The following is a 17,356-nucleotide window of genomic DNA, read 5'->3' on the forward strand; positions in this document are numbered from 1 at the left end:
GAGAACTCACGTCTTGTGTGGCAGAAGCCCGTGTTTCACTGTTACGAGGCAGAGACTCTGAAAAAAATAACAGATAAGGATTTTTGCATTTGCTTCCAGCACAGCACTGTCACAAGGAGGGCTGGCAAAATCATTGGCTGGATGCATGGGGAAGCATGGATGCAATTATTCCTCCGCAGACAACGTTACTGAGATCACTTCTGGAACCTTTATGCAATTCTGATGCCTGTGTCACACAAGGAAAACTAAGTATTTTGTAGAACTCACAATGAATTTGAAGCAATGCACTCAAGGTTTGGCATCAGAGACAGCAATTAAACATATTTCTCCCTTCCTTCAGATTACACCTCCATCAATTCTTGGCTGAAAGACAATTTTGTTTGGTTGGGTTTTATTCTTTCCAAAAAATAAAAGTTTGAATGCTACAGAAGAAAATTATGTAAGTGGTGCAGAGAGAAGAAGTCCTACTCTAAAAGACTTCAAGAATTCTGCAGGTAGTTTATCAAAAGTAAGACTGAAGTATGGCTTCATTAATGTATAAATATCCTTGTAGAAAAGAAATACCAACTATTAAAGGACTCTAATCAGTCAGTGCTAGGCACAAAGAGAAGCTGAATTCAGATACAGACATTATCTACTAGGACAGAGTACTAAAGGAAATAGTCTGGATATTTCAGTTCTCAAGGTTAAAGAAAGATGCATTCCTAAATCGATATACCCTAGGTAAACCTTAATCACTCCACTTAATAGAGAGACCAAAGAATGAAGTTCAGGGAGTCTGCCAGTTAAGCACTCTGGCTGTAGGAAGATTCAAGGTATGGGAGAGTAAATACATTGCATAGATGACAGGATGTGAGTACAATAATGAGCAGTATATTTTATAGCACAGATTTTCTGAGGTAGCGCTGGTCCCCAGACAGTCTGTTGCACAGAGCTTCAGCTGGAGGGGTGAGGAGGAGATGAGCCTGGAGATAACACCCTCTCGCCTAGTTCTTTGCAGAGCCACTGGCAAAGCAAGGGCAAAAAAAGTTAATAAAAAGACGTCCAACCCTGCTAAGCCCTGCTAAAGTCAAGGTGACCCAAAACTTAGCAGAGCAGTAGAAGGGGGAGAGGGGGGGAGCCTATTTGCATTAGCGTCTCATATCTAAGATAATATTTCCAGAGCAGTCTAATCTTTAACAACTGCCTCTTCTTCTTCCAAGGCAGCTGCAAAGCAAGTCATAAAACAAATGCAGCACAGCTTGAAATTCTCTCCTACCCCCCAAGCACCTGCCTGTCCCCCTCCTCTTCTTCACTTGAGAATAAATGATGATTGTTCATGATCAGTAGGCCAGAACGTGCTTCGCTGTCAACTTCCCAGGCTAGCTCATCCCTAAACTGACAGAAACGTCTCTTGCAGCAAAAGGCGCAGCTCTGTTTCTGCACGCCCTCCGCTGCCCTTGTGGGACTGGGCTGGGAGCATCCGCTGTTCATTTCACCCAGGCTGCTGGCCATCAGCCGCAACGATTTCTGAGCAACGACCTTGGCTTGATGCAAGCCAACGACCCAGAGGTGGAAGGCTCCGTTGCTCATAATCCAGGAAAATGTTACTCAGCAGTGCTTGATGGACATTTCTATTTCTACTGTTCTTCCACCGCTGACCCATCTCACGTATGAGAGGACAAGCTGCTGGGGATCTCAGGTGCGATGTACTTGTGTCCTCCATCTCCACTAAGGGTTTGGGTTTTTTTCTTGAGCACACACAATACTCTGTATGTCCTATCGCCTTGAAAGACGATTTACAATTGGCATCAAAGGCTGAAAACAGCCTAACTGGTTTTCCTAACTGAGATTTTGTAAGGGGATTCTGCCACCGGCCGTGTCGTGTGGTCTGCGTCCTTCTGCCTCCTGGCAGCTGCAAGCAGCGCGATACATACAGCGGTGCAACAAACAGCATTAAGGCAGTAGCTTCGTTACGAGAAAGCTTTTCCTCCTTGCCTGTTGTTGAAGGTAGCGTTCTTCCAAAAAAACCACAGCTCTTATAAAAAGGAGTAATTAGTTCTGCTTCCTGTGACAGCACAGGCAGATGAAAGAAAGTATGCAGCTATTTAGTCAAAGAATATTTCAGAAGATTCTCATGCAGGGAGAGAATTACAGTTCAGCAAAATCCGATCACTCAAAACTTAACTGAAACTGAAGGCCATTTAATAAAAATCAGGTAGGCTGCAACACTGCAAGAGGAGGATGACTGACTTAGGCTGCTGCAGGCAAGGCAGCAACACGCAACGGTGACAACGTGATTTTTTACTAACAGGTCAGATTTATAATGCATAAGGAATCTTCAGATTTTCTGGGGCGAAAGAGCCATTTTTAGCCTATGTGAAATTAATATTAATACCTATACTTCAGCTGTTCCCAAACCTGTTTATCTGCTTTTTTTTTTTAAAGAATGTGGCTGAATTAATGCACCAGTGATGAGCGGCTGCCCACTGAGCCTCAGCGATTCCCTTACAAAAGTGCCAAGTCCCACGGCCCTGGACAAGGTATAAAATTCCCCCTCAAGGTGTTGTGATGGAGCATATTCTTTAACAGAGAGGAACGAAACAGGGACCACTTCTAGGAAGCAGAAAACCCTCCCACTTCATGCCCTGCTCAAACCTTCACCTTCCGATAGAGGACAGCAGCCCTTGAAGTTCATTGTACTGTGTTGCTTCTGCAACGCTTCAACAAGAGGTTTGGCTTTGAATGGAGAGTCCAAACTACAAAGGGCTTGCGTGTGCTTACCCAAGTGTGTAGACCCAGAGCCTGAGGCTGTCAGGAGAGCTCGGGCTGCAGTAACTACTGTGAGCATGCATGGAGCTTGATAGACCAAGGTGACATTTCTATCTCCTTCCTCCTCTCCTGCCACCCACCAGAAAAACCCCAACCCATTCAGCCATTTCAGAGCTAGAATACGTTGGATCTCCGTGTTGAAGACTTCCTTTGCCGAAATAATAATAAATATTTCCATGATGCGGTTTGTCACATTAATTTATTGTTGTTCTTTTTCTTTACATGGCGGACAGACAACAGAGCTTTCAGTCTTCCAGAGCAATGTTCAGAACCCAAGCACCAACCAGGTAATACCACATCTCCACACAGTTTATTTTTAATAAACTTCTCAGTATCAGCATTGTCATGAGAGCACTGCAGAGCTACCGGTGTCAGCCTCGCAAATTCCTACATGCAAAACCTGAGCTTTTTCCCCACCCTCTCCTTGAATTTTCACAAGAACTTGTGATATTAGTCAAGGGCAAAATTTCACGTTTCATCAGCAGGCACGGGGGAGGTTAAAAATTTGCTGCAAAACTGTGAAATTCTCCCCTGGAAAAAAAAAAATGGCATACTTTCCTGAATTTACTGTGAGTAAAATATCCTCAGCGTTCTAGAGAAATGACACCATTTTGAACGGATTCTTTTTTCTGCAAGAAAAATCAACTCCCCCACCCTCCCAAAAAACTGCATTTGTTATCTGAGGGAAAATGATGCAAAGTCTGGTGCAACCGTGGGTTATTTCTTGTCAGTGGCATGGATATTTTTCTGCCACAGCTTAGACCGTAATGGATCCTTCAAATAGACCAGTACAATATAAAGCTGTGTGCTGTGGTCTCTTGGTTGAGTAACACATGTTATAAAACTTTAAAAACGGAGCATTTACAACCAGGGACATAAAGACGTGCTTTTAAAATTGTAAATACATATTTACAGGCTTGTGTGATAAACCAGAATTTCTCTGGGAAAAATGTTCGTATATCACAACAATTTACATACTTCTCTCCTTGAGTTTGTCAGTTATTACAGTTAATACCACGCTAAAAAAAGCAGCAAAAATAAATTGCACAAAAGTGACCTCTAATAACCTCATTGGTATGCCTTAAAGGCACTAAACTCAGCAGCATCCGTGCCAGAAACTCTGTACTTAATTTAACTTACTGTTGCTGGAAGTCGAGTGGGTCTCAGAAGAACTGATTGTTTAAAGCAGGATTTGGGCTGCGTGGCAAGAAAGCTCTTCCTCAGCAACAATCCTCAAGTGACCAGTGAAAATTTATATAGTAAGTGTGATCTTCAACAAAATGCCTAACAAAGCTGCACTGGGAAAACCAAGGGCATATCGTACTGGTGCTTCAAGACAGAGTATATTGGAGCTGGGTTTTATTAGCACTGTATACTCATTTTTCAAATTACCTAGATGTTGTCCAGACACACAGGAAGATAATTCCTGTTTGAAAGAACAGGGTTTACCATACTAATACTAGATGATGAGAGGAAGGAGAAAACGTGGAGAGAAAATATAAAGATAACGTGCAAAACTTAAGTGAGCCAAACTGATTAGAGAGCTGTATGTGCACACCAGCTTCTTTGAGATATACATAAGGCCAGGACACTTAATTTCTGTGCTATTTGACCAAGATTTACCAAGCTGCCTAGCAGATTTGGATACTCACTTCCAACTAGTTTTAAAGAATAATGAGAATCTCAGTCTTCCAAGGCTGCTATGAAAAAATTCAGCCTTCGTTTGGAATTAGGTACATCACGTATTTCAAGAGGAAATTATTGCTAGCAAAAGCTCAAGAGGGGACAAATCGTAGAGACTCTCCACTCTAGGACAGAGACAGAGCAGCCAGCAATGGCACAAGCTCTCCCCACAAAGCCTGTATCTCAACGGTCTCACAGTCTTCAACTGGAAGCATCACTTCCAACATGGGAGGGGACGTAGCTTTTTATGGCTCATCTAGTTCTCAGCATCTCAGCCTTCCCCCAAACCACAATTGCACTTCGAAAGCCTCCAATAGGGGTTTAACCCAAAAATCTGTAGCTAGATAATACAAGATCCCGAAGACCTTTTCTTTCCAACTCAAACAACATGTAGCTAAAACATTTTTACAGTGAACAAACCCAATGTTTTTAGTTTAAAGCTTTTGTATTCATTTTGAACAATTTGATTTTCATCAAAACTATAACAAAATTAACTGTTTTCAGCAATTTCATACATATATATATTAATATATATGTCATATATATATGTAGAGATATATATAAAATTGATCCTTTTTTGACTTTTTCAGGGCGGTGGGAAGGAGTATCAACCGGGCACTTGTTTCGTCTCAACTAACGTGTGCATACACAGACATGTGCTTATCTGTGCGGAGTGCAAAGACAAGGAGAGGAATAAATGGACTGAAATAAGGGGGAAATAGGGCAGTCGACCCCCTTGGCATCCTTGAAAAATCCCAAACCCGGACGCTACATTAGTGGGGATCCTGCAAAAACTTGTCTCGACAGAAGGAACCTTTCATCTCAGAGGTGAAACTGCAGGGGCCCGGAGAAGCACCCCCAGATGATGCACCTGTGTGTGATTGTCACCATTTTGGAGCAAGAGGTAAGAGACCTTTTTGCACTGCATTTTACCAACTGACCTGTATGTTTCTGCAACTTGTCTTTACTGGCTGCCAGCTCCCTTCATGGATGCCCTCTCCACAGGACCACTGAAACTCAACATGCTTGTATCGAGAGTCGCAAACACAAGCTCTGTGTTTAAGGAAAAGCGTTGCTTGATACCACACAGCAACGTGCACGTTTGACGCTCTCACTAAAGAAATAAATCCTGACTGTAATAAGAGTACCAGACTGGTGACAAATGTAACGGCAGCTTTTGAGAAATGGATGCTTGTCCCTTTGTGAAACTGGGCTATCAGTGCATTTCACAGAGATCACTTAACAGGTGGCCTTCCAAAAAAATGTGGGTCCTGACACACTTTGAAAGCAATGGCATCATGCCCGTTAAAGCTAATGGTACAAAGTCAAGAGACTGGGGTACCCATAGACTTCAGATGTGGAAACCTCAGCAAAACCTACCACTCCCTTCAGTGGATTTTTGTGGGATGCCCAGTTCTTTACCCGTTAGGATGTAAAGTAGAAACTAAAACGATGTAACAGTCTTTTCAGAATTTAATTGCATAGTATGTTAAACCCCTCTGTGTTCTACCAGAAAGAGGAGACTCATCCAGACCCATCAACCCTCTGAACATGGTTAATCTGCCTGCGAATGTCTGAACATTTCTCCGTGCTATTCCACTGGCTGTTGATGCGTGGACTCCACGTGGCAGGGGACCCCGAGATCACCCTCTCACCAGCATCCACAGTTCATCACTCTCTGGAGAAGGCAGGAGCCCTGCTCTGCGCTCTCTCCCTCTCCCTCTGGAAGGAAGGACGATATGACAGAAGCACGCCATTGCTTCCAGCAGAAGAAACCGCTGTCCCTGTTATCTGCAGAGGAACTGGTCTCACCTCATCTGAGAAAAAGCAGGAGAGGATAATGCTTGAGGATTACTTCACCTCACCTTTTCCAGTCAAAAGTTCCTAGTACCTGAAAACACACAGAGAGTTGCATTTAATCAGAGTCAGCTTTAAGATTAAGCAGTCAGAGTAACTGCCCCGTTACACTGCGCTGGAAGCAGGACAAGTCATTTAGCGAGTGCTGCGCAGGAAAGACATGCCCATGATTTAACTTTTGCTTGGGTTTCCCACAACTAAATGGTCTATGCTGCAGTCAGGGATGTTAACATTTCATTAGCAACCACTCCCATTATTTGGGAGGCAGTAAACTTCAGAATTTTACTAACTTTTTCCCCCAATTTTTTTTTTTTTTTGAACATATTTAACAAAGAATACATTTCAGGCTGCGGCATTTTGATTTTGCTGGCACTCATTGATTTTGCTGGCACCTTTAACTTTACACATGTAAGTAATGTTCATTAGCTATTACATCGGTATAAAGGAGGCAATTATCTGCATGTTACAGGTGGGGAAATGAAGGAGCAGAAGACAGTGTCTTGTTTAAAGTCAACCAACAGGAAATCAGTTCAGCTTCACCAATAACACTGGACCAGGTCATTAATTTGTCCAAGCCCATACAGCTTCATTACACCAGTTAATCTCTCCACAACCCCAACTAATGTTTTTGTATGTTATCTTGGCACTGCAATTTGCATTGCAATACTGGTCTTTGAGCTCCTGGCATTCAACCAAAGCAGCCAGCCATAAGACACACTCCCAGGCAATTTTTTTTTGGTCAGAGTTAATATTTGTTCAGTGTTTACCCATTCAGCCTAAAAGATCTCAAAGGACTTTGCCCACTACTGTGATCAGATACAGCTAGCACTGCTTCTGAGACGGGACAAACCCCATCCTTACAAAAATTACCACCATCTTCAAGCTCCCCACAGGACCCAGAGGAGCAACTCCTCGGGTCTTAAGAGCTCATAAACAAAAGAAAACTCTCCTTACATCTTCCATGAGGCTAAAGAGCTGACTCTGCCCTAACAGATCCTTTTGATCCAGAGAATGTAAGTACACATCACGAGAGAAGACCTTCTCCCTTGTGCTTGATTTAACTCAGAGGCCCCGTTTCTGACATAGGGCACCTTGCTCTCCCCCTTCACGCCTGCTTTCTTACCAGTGACCGGTTACAACAAGAGCAATGACGCTGTGGGTCTCCTGAGGCTCGGATAGTATCTGTAAAGTGCTTTGCACTCCTTGCCACAGAAACACAAGATAGGTAAGCTCCGCGCATCCTGCCGTGGCAGCGCCTGGCTGCGTTGCTGTACCTGGTTTGGTTGGACATGCAGAAGAGTCTATTCCTTGAAGAAGTGGGATGCGGTGCAGTTGGACTTCTTGCATTGCCGGGTGCTGGTGTTATGCGAAGAGGAGGAGGGACATCTAGAGGCCATGCGGAGTCTGTAACTGTACAAAGAGGCAGAAGAAACTCATACACATGCATTAGGGTACCAGGGGAAAAAAAAAACCCCAGAGACACGCTTTAGGGCCTTATAGGGACTTTAGTAAGTGATGAGAAAGAAAGCCTACAGGCCACCCACACTGCAAGTACTGAGAGCCACTTCAGAAGGCAAGAGGGGTTTTTTGCCTTGTTCTGAACCTACCCTGTTAGTTCATTTAAGTAGGAAACAGACAATGTCAACTGGAACTTGCATCCAGCCTCCCACCCGATGTCCCAGTTAGAGACCCTCCAACTGGGACAGACAGAAAAATCCACAGTTATGTAAAGAACAACTAAGAGAGCCACGGTCTGTTTTCTCAGGACAGTCCATATCAGGTTTTAAAACACATATTTATGGCAAAAGAATTTTACTTTATTTAAGCATAATAGCACATCTGGTCATTCTTCCCAAGGTCAAAGACTGCAGTACACTTTTGCCACTATAGCACTGGCAGACTTGGCAATGACGCATACAGGTCACTACAGTGAGCGCTGCTATAGTGCCTTTATTGCAGATGATACGTTATTTCGCTTCATATTTTAGACCAACTCCAAGAATCCCAAAGGGAAAGTGAAAATCGGAGATTTTAACCGACAGTATTACATCTCTGCTGATCACGATTTCAAGAAGAACACCTGAAAACATGAGTCCAAGCACGGGAAGTAGAAAGGCTTATGCTCTATTCTAAACATACAATCTCAGTTCAAACATATACCCAAGCTAAACTTCCTTACACTAAAAGATAAAAAAAAATTCCCCTATTTGTTTTTAAATTCAGCATCTTTTGCTAGCTTGCACATACTTGCACCTCCTGGGCGCATGCAGCTGCATGTCTGCTCCCCCTCGCACCTGTGCACCCCCAGACCTGCGGTAATTACGTACCGACCTTGCACACGCAACTTCTTCAAAAGCCTAACCAAAACCAACTACTTATGTTCTTCCAAGGGAACACCTTTTGAAATACCATTTTATTACATAACAATATGTCTAAGAAAAGTTAAAAGTGAGGTTTTTCTCCAGGTTATTTTTAGAGTTCAATATATACACCCTTTAAAGGCGATTTCAGTTACTGTTTGTCCTTACATACAGATTTTGTAGTGCAGTGTAACTGCAACTTAGACATAAAGAAATGCAAAATTTTCCATTACAACACAAAAACAAAACCACAGAAATTTTGAAAAGTAAGCAATTCAATTATTTCCAAATTAAAATTTGTGGTTAAAACAGTCTGCCAAAGTTTTGTTATTGTTGTATGTAAATCATACTCTCCAGCCTTTGTGAATTTAATACTGAAGCATTCATCTAGTGTGTAAGAATCAGAAAGCGGTAATGAGGAAGTCAACAAAAGCCAGATTTTGTTGTCCCATATAAGGGCTGTTACCAGGGGAAACAGCAGAATATCCAAAATAAGTTCAGTTTGTTTGGCTTCAGTTCTTTACTATAACTAGAAGAGAGACATTTTAGTTTCTTTTTATTTAGAGTGTTTCCATTTAAGTAATGCTTAATGTCAAGAAATTAATTATGACTTGTAAAAGTTCCTCTGTAATCAATAACATCTGTGTGTTATTGCACGCAATGCCTAGATCCTGTGGGAAACTTTAAAAAAAACCAAAAGCCTCAAATCCAAAGAGACAAAGTATCTGAGAAAATCTGACCTGCATTTTCAAATGACGCCCCTCATCCCCCCCCAAACCAGTACGCTAAAGGGATCTTTCACCCCCTAATTTCACAGAATCACAGAATCGTTTAGGTTGGAAAAGATCTTTAAGATCATGGAGTCCAACCGTAAACCTAACACTGCCCAGCCCACCACTACACCATGTCCCTAAGCACCTCATCCAAACGGCTTTTAAATACCTCCAGGGATGGGGACTCCACCACTGCCCTGGGCAGCCTGGTCCAATGCTGGACAACCCTTTCAGTGAAGTAAAATTTCCTCATATCCAGTCTAAACCTCCCCTGGCACAACTTGAGGCCATTTCCTCTCGCCCTATCACTTGTGACCTGGGAGAAGAGACCGACCCCACCTCTCTACAGCCTCCTTTCATCTAGCTTTAAAGCTAATAGACCACTGGCTTATTATTCGGAAGGTGAGGATTAGAGGAACAAGATAAAAAGGGATTGTTTTTCCAGATAGCAATTGAAATTGAGTTCTTAATGGAGTTCTTACTGTTCCTTTCCCTTCTGCTCTCAATTAGCCACGCATTGAGACCACACGGCAAACCACCGACGGCTCCCCGTGCAGCTCGGCAGAGCAGCGAAGTTTGCTCTGCGAAAGCAGTTAGGAAATCAGTGCCCTCCTCTGTACCGAGATGAAACTGAAGGGGATCGATAACTCTATTTTTAAAGAAATGGAGGGATGCCTGGATGTTTTAGGAGTAAGTCCCTGGTTTGCAAGGCAAGCTAATCTCCGAGGGGGAGGGGAGCTGACATACCCCCGTCGCACATAGGAACAGTTATGGAGATTGCTATTTTTAGCACTGTCACTTTGCACCTGCTTTCACCATCATGGGGTAACTGGAGACAGGCAAAAGAAAAGGAATTCTTAGACGCCCTGTGCCGATGCAGCTGAGCAATAAGGACTTTGTCGGGAAGGGGCGAGGGGGCCGTACCCCAGCCCCATCACACCACAGCGCACAGTCCAGCTCCTGGACCAAACAGCAGAGGACAGACGGCACGCCCCGTGCTACATCCAGCCCTGTCAAGAGCATTGTTTAGGAACAGTCCTAGCCAGAAAAAGAAAAAAAAAAAAAAAAAAAGGAAAAAAAAGGAATAGCATCAGAAAACATACTATGCTTGCAAGAAAAAGGGCACAGAAACCAAATGTTAGGCAGCAGGAAGGACTCATCTACACTAAGTTGTCTCTGTCAACTAGGACTTCTAAATCAGGATAAACAGTTTTGGTAAATGTACTAGCTATACCATAAATTAAAGCTAAACCAAAAGTTAAATGACAATTTTTTTTTTTTTTCACATGTAGACAGGGCCTAAATCTCTCTCAACTGAAAGCACACCCTAACTACAGAGAGACACATCACTGAATTTGGCGAGAGTCGCTGCAATAAAAATCTACTAAATCCCAGGTCTTACAGTCTTCCATCCTTGGATCTGAAAGTGTTTTGTGGTATGAGTCAGTACCATAATCCCCATTTTTCAGATGCAGAACTGAGTCAGAAGGAAAGCGATTTGCCAAGGTCACCCAGAAAATCTGCAGTCTTAAAGCAGAGGCAGGAACAAAGGCAAAGGTTCCCCTATCGCACTGCATTACTCTTCCCCAAGTTAAATTGTCTCCTGAATACTTCAGAAGTTTCACCTTATTTGTCTAAATCAAATTCCTACTTGCATGTAACTTCCCAGGCCACTGAGCCTTGAAATGAGCAGCACACGCAAGCTGGGCAGCTAGTAAAAATACCAGATCCTGGCGCACACCCTTCCCTCAGACATTCTCAAAATACATTTGGTATTTTCAATGCAAATTACCTTGTCTTCTACCACACTTGTGCAATTAACGTTCTTCCAAGTTGCCAGTTTAGTTCACTAGAAATGTCCCAGAAAAATAAGCCACGTTACTTGTGGGAACGAAGGCCTGCAGTGATCCGATACGGTTGCTGGTCACACCAGTGAAGTTCAGCGAACAAAGTCATCGCAGTAGGTGATAAAACATTCAGGTAATTTAGGTTCACATTTTAACCTCAATTAAAGTGTTTTTCTTGCAGGGCATATAGTTCTACACTCCTAATCTAAAAAACCCACGCATGTGGTCCAAAGTTTCAGACACACACACACACGCTCCAACAACAGACATGTCAGGGACATACTCTATCAAGTGTTTATTCCTCTTAAATAAAACAATGTCTAAGCTGACACAGACTGACTTCTAAAATAATTCACTGCCTGGGAAAAAAAAGATAAAGAGGTGTGGATGATTAAGCCTAAATTCCTGGCTTTGCAGAATTAGGCAAGGTAATTTTACAGGCCAGAAGGCAAGCGAGGGGGGGTTCGGGGCATGGATAAATGAGATTTCTGGGATTTCTGCTCTCAGCGAGCACTAAAACATGGTGTTGCTAACCTAACTGGCATGTACTCTCTTGCACTAGCATACTGCTTAATGGGAAAGAAAATACACAAAACAAGGACTTGGGAAAACATCAACCAGCAATTATAGGAACTCTTTTTTTTTTTTTTTTAAGTGAAACAAAATATTTAGCAGGACAATAAGGTTTGTGGATAGAATTTTGTTGAGAAGGATGTCTCTCTTTTCTGTGGAAGAGTCCTGCTTCTGTGTACAAAAAAAAAAATGGGAGAGCAGCAGAACGCAAAAAGGATCTTAACGTGCTGTACTGCAGCTATTTTGAGACTTACGTGCGTTTATTTATGAAAGCGGTGAAAAAGCTGGAACACGTCAGGATTTTATCTTGCAATCACGTGATGCTAAAGGACACAACATGAATATTATGATTTTATGGTCAGGTCTTTCATGAATCTAAACTGGAAAAACCTGTTACTGAGATCCTTTGCATTCTCAACTTTCAAGAAGATACACAGCAGCTCTCTAACCACAGTGGTTCAAAGAACTCAATACCTTTAAAGTACCATTGCTCCTCCCCAATAACTCAAAAATTGTTTTGTTTCATGCACGTGCTCTAGAGTTCAAGTTTCTTCATTGTTGACTTAGTTCCACTCCCAGTGAAATCCTGCTTCAGACCACTACTAACTTCAGCGGCAAACACCAAACCAACATCGAGACTGTTGAAAAAAAATCTCACACTATGCCTACAACTCACTTAGGGGACGACCTAAAATTAATGTATCAATACCATTTTACTTAAACACAACTAGATTTTCAAAAGCAACTAGTGATCTGAAGTAGCCACTTTAAAGGCCTTCAGCACTGAGGATGGCTACTGAGCTCTTTCAGAAAATCAGTCTCCTTGACGGTACTCCAAATTGAGCTCAAAGAAATTATTAGTCACTTTAAGAAATCTTGGTCTAGGTCTATAAATTTAGATGAACACTATCACGTCAGCAATTTATCTCTGCCCTTTTAAAGAAGCACAGAGCATTGTGCGAGCCAAAAGGTGAAGAATGTTGGATTAAAAATAGCAGTACTCAAACACACCTTCTACACTGTCAAGTAATCTAATCTGATAATTTGATAAAAAGTTTGTTATCTACTGAATCACATTCATGACAGAGGAAAAGCATGAGAAAACTTTATCAGGCATAGGGAAGACTGTAGTTGATTTTCATTTAGCTCTGTGCAGAAATGGTTACTCCAAATGAGTTCAAATGATTACTGAAGGCTAGCAGAACTAGTATGACCCCTCAGTCCTGCACATCTCATTACATAAAAAAGAAGCCACAGAACAAAATGTGCTTTTGATTTAAAAAGACAGATGAGCGAAAGCATTTGCCATAAAGAATGGGGAATACAACTTCAGTCAAACTTCAATGACAGCAGAGTTTGAGCGTGCAGCTCTTCAGTGCAGCTCAATGATGGAAGAATTCATTATTTCTCATCTTCCTACCTCCTTCCACACTGCAATGTTTAGCAGAAATCACAGTACCTAAATGAAATGCTACATCAATTCTACCATCAAGTCACAGTTGGAACACGACAAACTGCTACGCGCAGACGATCTGCACAAGGGTGAGTTTGCTCAGTCTGCCCGAGCACTTCCAAAGCAAACCCCCCCCACGAGCGGCACTGGGGCAGCGTCAGCGCTCACGGTTCAACACCGAACTGCAGCGAGGATAACAGACTGAGCTCTCGTTTCCACTTGCTGCCGGGCCTTCAAACGCCCGTAGCAGGTAGCACATCCTCTGCATTCTCGACAAAATCACTTCCCTGAAAAAAAGGCCTCACGTTTACTTTACCGTAGGCATTTAACTTTGCTGAGTAGCATTGCCTAAACTGCAGAAGGAACTGGGGCAGGGTCTGCTGAAACAGGCCCAGAGAGGAGATTATTATTCTTTTTTGACTGACAGAGGGCATTATGAGTAGCGCAAGTCTCAATTTTGCTGTTCATTTGAAAGGCAGCACACCTCCAGCGTGTAATACCACCCTGCACCATCCGGACTGAATGCTGAGCCTGTTATTTCTGAAAAATGGAACGTCACCTGCTGAATAATCAAAGCTGTTTCTCACAACCCTTTGGCAGTTTCTGGGAGTACCGACATCCAAAACATGACTCAGAGACCCTGTTTGGCTTGTGAAACATAAAAGTCTTACAAAAAATAAGCAGACACAAAGTGCATGTTGCTGATTACTATACTATGTTCCACAAACCACTCGAGCTTTGAATAAATTAGAAGAATGAAGCAGCTACCTATCTCTTAAGAAAAAGCCTCCCTCCAACTTGATGCCTGCTCAAGCTTCCCTTTGAGTTTCAGTGTTTTACTGCCTTGTATCTGGAAAAAAAAAAAAAAAAAAAGAAGCAGTATTTCAATGCTCTTTTTCAAATGCAGGCTTTCAAAAGTACACTCTACCAAAAGCATTTTTAAAGACTTACTAAGCGAAGTAAATGTGCAGGATCAGCAAAACGAGAACGAAAAGCGATGAAGTATGCATGGGCAGCAGTAGTCAGAGGTGACTCAATAGCAATGAGGCTTCCTCTTCACCAAGGAAGAGGTTTAAAAGTAGTTAGTGGCTGAAGAGACTGTGGTCCAGAGACACAACAGGACTCTAATACCTCCTGTTCCTTTCGGAGTTCTGCCCGTGATCTCGTATCAGACACCGGATGCTTTACACCAACAGCTTCCTTTCCCACTCCTGGTCTAATAATCTATTTGCATTTTAAACATTTGGGTGGGGACCCTTGCCCGACTGTAAGTGATGAGCACAAAGTAGCACCAACTTCAGCTAGGGTCTGAGTGTTACCTTGGCATTAATTTCACTCAAAACACACCTCCAAGACATTTCTTGAATTGCAAAGTCAAGATCCCAAAGCAAGTTTAGGAAATGACATCAAGTCATTCATACGTACGGAATAAAGACCCATCTTTAATAACGTTAACATTTTTCATTGGCTCATTTGGTGTGTAAAATGGACCATTAACTGTACGCTTAATATATCATGCCTTTCTTAAGAGTGCTTTACTTGCGTCTTGCTCTGAAATATTTTCCTCACCTTCCCATTCTTCCAAAAAACATGAGAAGGTCCTACACATACCCTCTTCCATTAGAGAGCTGCTATTCACTTTTAGAGCAGTTCCACCCTACGGATTAAGTGACCTGGTTTCTACCAAAAAAATACAGTATGCAACTATACAATTAAAATGCATCACATGGCATATATAAACAGGAAACTAGGACTTTTACTGCAATCTGAATATAAGTTTTGAAATCTCTTGAGCATTTGAATTTGTATTTTATGCCCAAGTGTCTTCTAAGACATCTCTTTTGAGTAGCCTTTAGCTCTCAGCTCAGTAGATATTGGATAACTGTCCGTCCACAAAGTTTAGATGAAGCAATCCACTTCAAAAAGTAATTCGGATTATTGTGGCTGTGTAGGTGAAGCTTTACAGAGTTCCCATTAAACTTCTGTGAGGTTTGTGCATCCAACTGTTGAGCACTTTTCAAAACTCCAGCTACAGCTTAAAAACACCAAACACTATATGGTATTAATTTTACAAGTATTAATATTTTATTTTTAAATATTCTATAAGGGTGATTCAAAAATCAGCTTTGCTCTATGTTGGTATCAAAGTATCTTCAGTTACTAGTATGAAATTTCACGCTAGTCCCAAGAGTTTCTTTCTAATTCTTTACCAGTTTAATTAAATAGAAGATGTGGAATTTACCTCTTTGTCATAATTCACTTACCACAAAAGCTCAGATCCAAACCAGCACGCACTTGTTGTTCAGAATCTATCCTTTAGCTCATTTTCATCACGAACAGAAGTAGAATATCATGTGACTCATGCAGATCACACGTGCCGTAAATAAAAGCTAGAATTAGTACGTCAGGTCTTCTAAGTTCTCCTTTTAAGGTAATTCACAAGCTATTTGTCTGTCACAGGTTATCACTTGCAACTCAGCTTCTTAGCTGAACTTGACTCCAGTAAAAAGCTGGAACTGGCCCCATAATTTTGGAAACGAAGTCACAAACCTCAGTAACCGAAGGGAGTACTATTCATTTCGGCATTTGAAATCTAAAATTTACACATCAAATTGCCAGGATCTAGTTTTCTATGACCTGTCCCTAAAGAAAATCATCAGGAACTAAACTAGAACTTTAAATAAAAGGCTTGCAATACAAAAAGCCAACAAAGCCTAGTGCCAGAAATACACTAGCCTAAATCAACTGCAGGAAGCGTACACAAAGGGTCAGGAGCTTGCAGAGCAAGGCAGGAAACACCGTATGCAGGGGGCCTGGCTGCATCACCTGGGCTGCTTGTAACGCCTAGGATTGAACACATTTAAGACATCCTCTGATACAAGCTGGTTTTAACTCCTTCTACCAAACCAGATAATGGAAAAAAAAAAAAACCCACACAAAAAAAAGGTAAGCACAAATTGTTAGATCTCCCATCTCCATACACACTTCAGCATTACTGTTTTTATTAAACTGACAGTGCACTTGATCTTGACCAGCATGTCAGTTAGGCTCTGTAAACAGGACAAGTTTAATTGTTTTCATTGTCTGTCTGGATGCATTTCAAGAACTATCAGCAGTTTGTGGGCATCGTTATGGCTTTATTGTTGCATTCAGATCATAAAGAGGCAGTTATAAAAGCCACAGAAATTCAATTATGCAGATGAGATGCAACAGTAATAGTAACTATAGAAGTTGTACATTTCCTATCTGTGATGAGTCGCATATTTAGGAATGAAACTTCTTCCTTGATGATTAGCGCTCATTTTGGAATACAGATCTCCATCATACAGCACTTAACTTGAGAACTACTGTGGACGAATGTGTGTGAACATCTCAGTGTGGCAACATCCTCGGGACACAGCAGGATTTAATATCACCGCAGAGAAATAGCAAAGACAACGGCAACAGGACTTCTGCCATAATATTAAGGAACGAGGGAAGGAAGTTGGTTTATTTATGATCAGTTCACTGCTAGACATCTCTAATAAATCCTTACAAGGTGATCAAAATACCGAGACTGCAGTAAGACCAAACACCAACTGATATTTCATTTGTCAGTAACAGAAGAAAGATGTGAAACGACTAGTTAAGGATAAGTTCATGTCCCACCCTCAGTAACTTCAAAACTACGGGAGAGTCTTACCTTTTTTTCCACATTTCCTAATTCTTATAAAATATCCAAATACAACTATAGGTATGCAAAACAAAATGTTTTCACTTAAGTAAATACAGTAAAACCTAATCAATACTAAAAACCTTCGCTGCGGCTGTCCTACCACCGAATTGATAATTGCTGCTGTAAGCTAGACTAAGAATTCACCTCCAATCGAGGTGCAACTATCAAGCTGCAGCGTATATTATCACAGTGCAGATGTGTCTGCAAAAGCACTCAATGAACAATGGTAGAACTTCTGCATCATTGCACCAGATTTTCCCCATCAGCTAAAATTCAGGGAAAAC

General features: G+C 41.8%; 1 protein-coding gene across 6 annotated transcripts in view; it reads right to left on the minus strand.

Annotated features, from left to right (window-relative positions):
• Positions 1-5,048: 5,048 nt before the first annotated feature.
• The window catches only part of PRDM2 (PR/SET domain 2), a 74,425-nt gene continuing 62,117 nt past the window's right edge, over positions 5,049-17,356 (minus strand). For 5 of the 6 annotated variants that reach the window (XM_075520290.1, XM_075520292.1, XM_075520293.1 and 2 more), the window contains 2 exons: positions 7,626-7,761; positions 5,049-6,385 (listed from right to left, as the gene is read on the minus strand). In XM_075520290.1, coding sequence (XP_075376405.1) covers positions 7,653-7,761 — 109 coding nt within the window. In that variant the 3' untranslated portion in view covers positions 5,049-6,385; positions 7,626-7,652. The remainder of the gene's footprint in view (positions 6,386-7,625; positions 7,762-17,356) is intronic. The other variant, XR_012778300.1, reaches the window with a different exon arrangement.

This window comes from Mycteria americana, chromosome 18 (genome assembly GCF_035582795.1).
Source record: "Mycteria americana isolate JAX WOST 10 ecotype Jacksonville Zoo and Gardens chromosome 18, USCA_MyAme_1.0, whole genome shotgun sequence".
Taxonomy (NCBI): Eukaryota; Metazoa; Chordata; class Aves; order Ciconiiformes; family Ciconiidae; genus Mycteria; species Mycteria americana.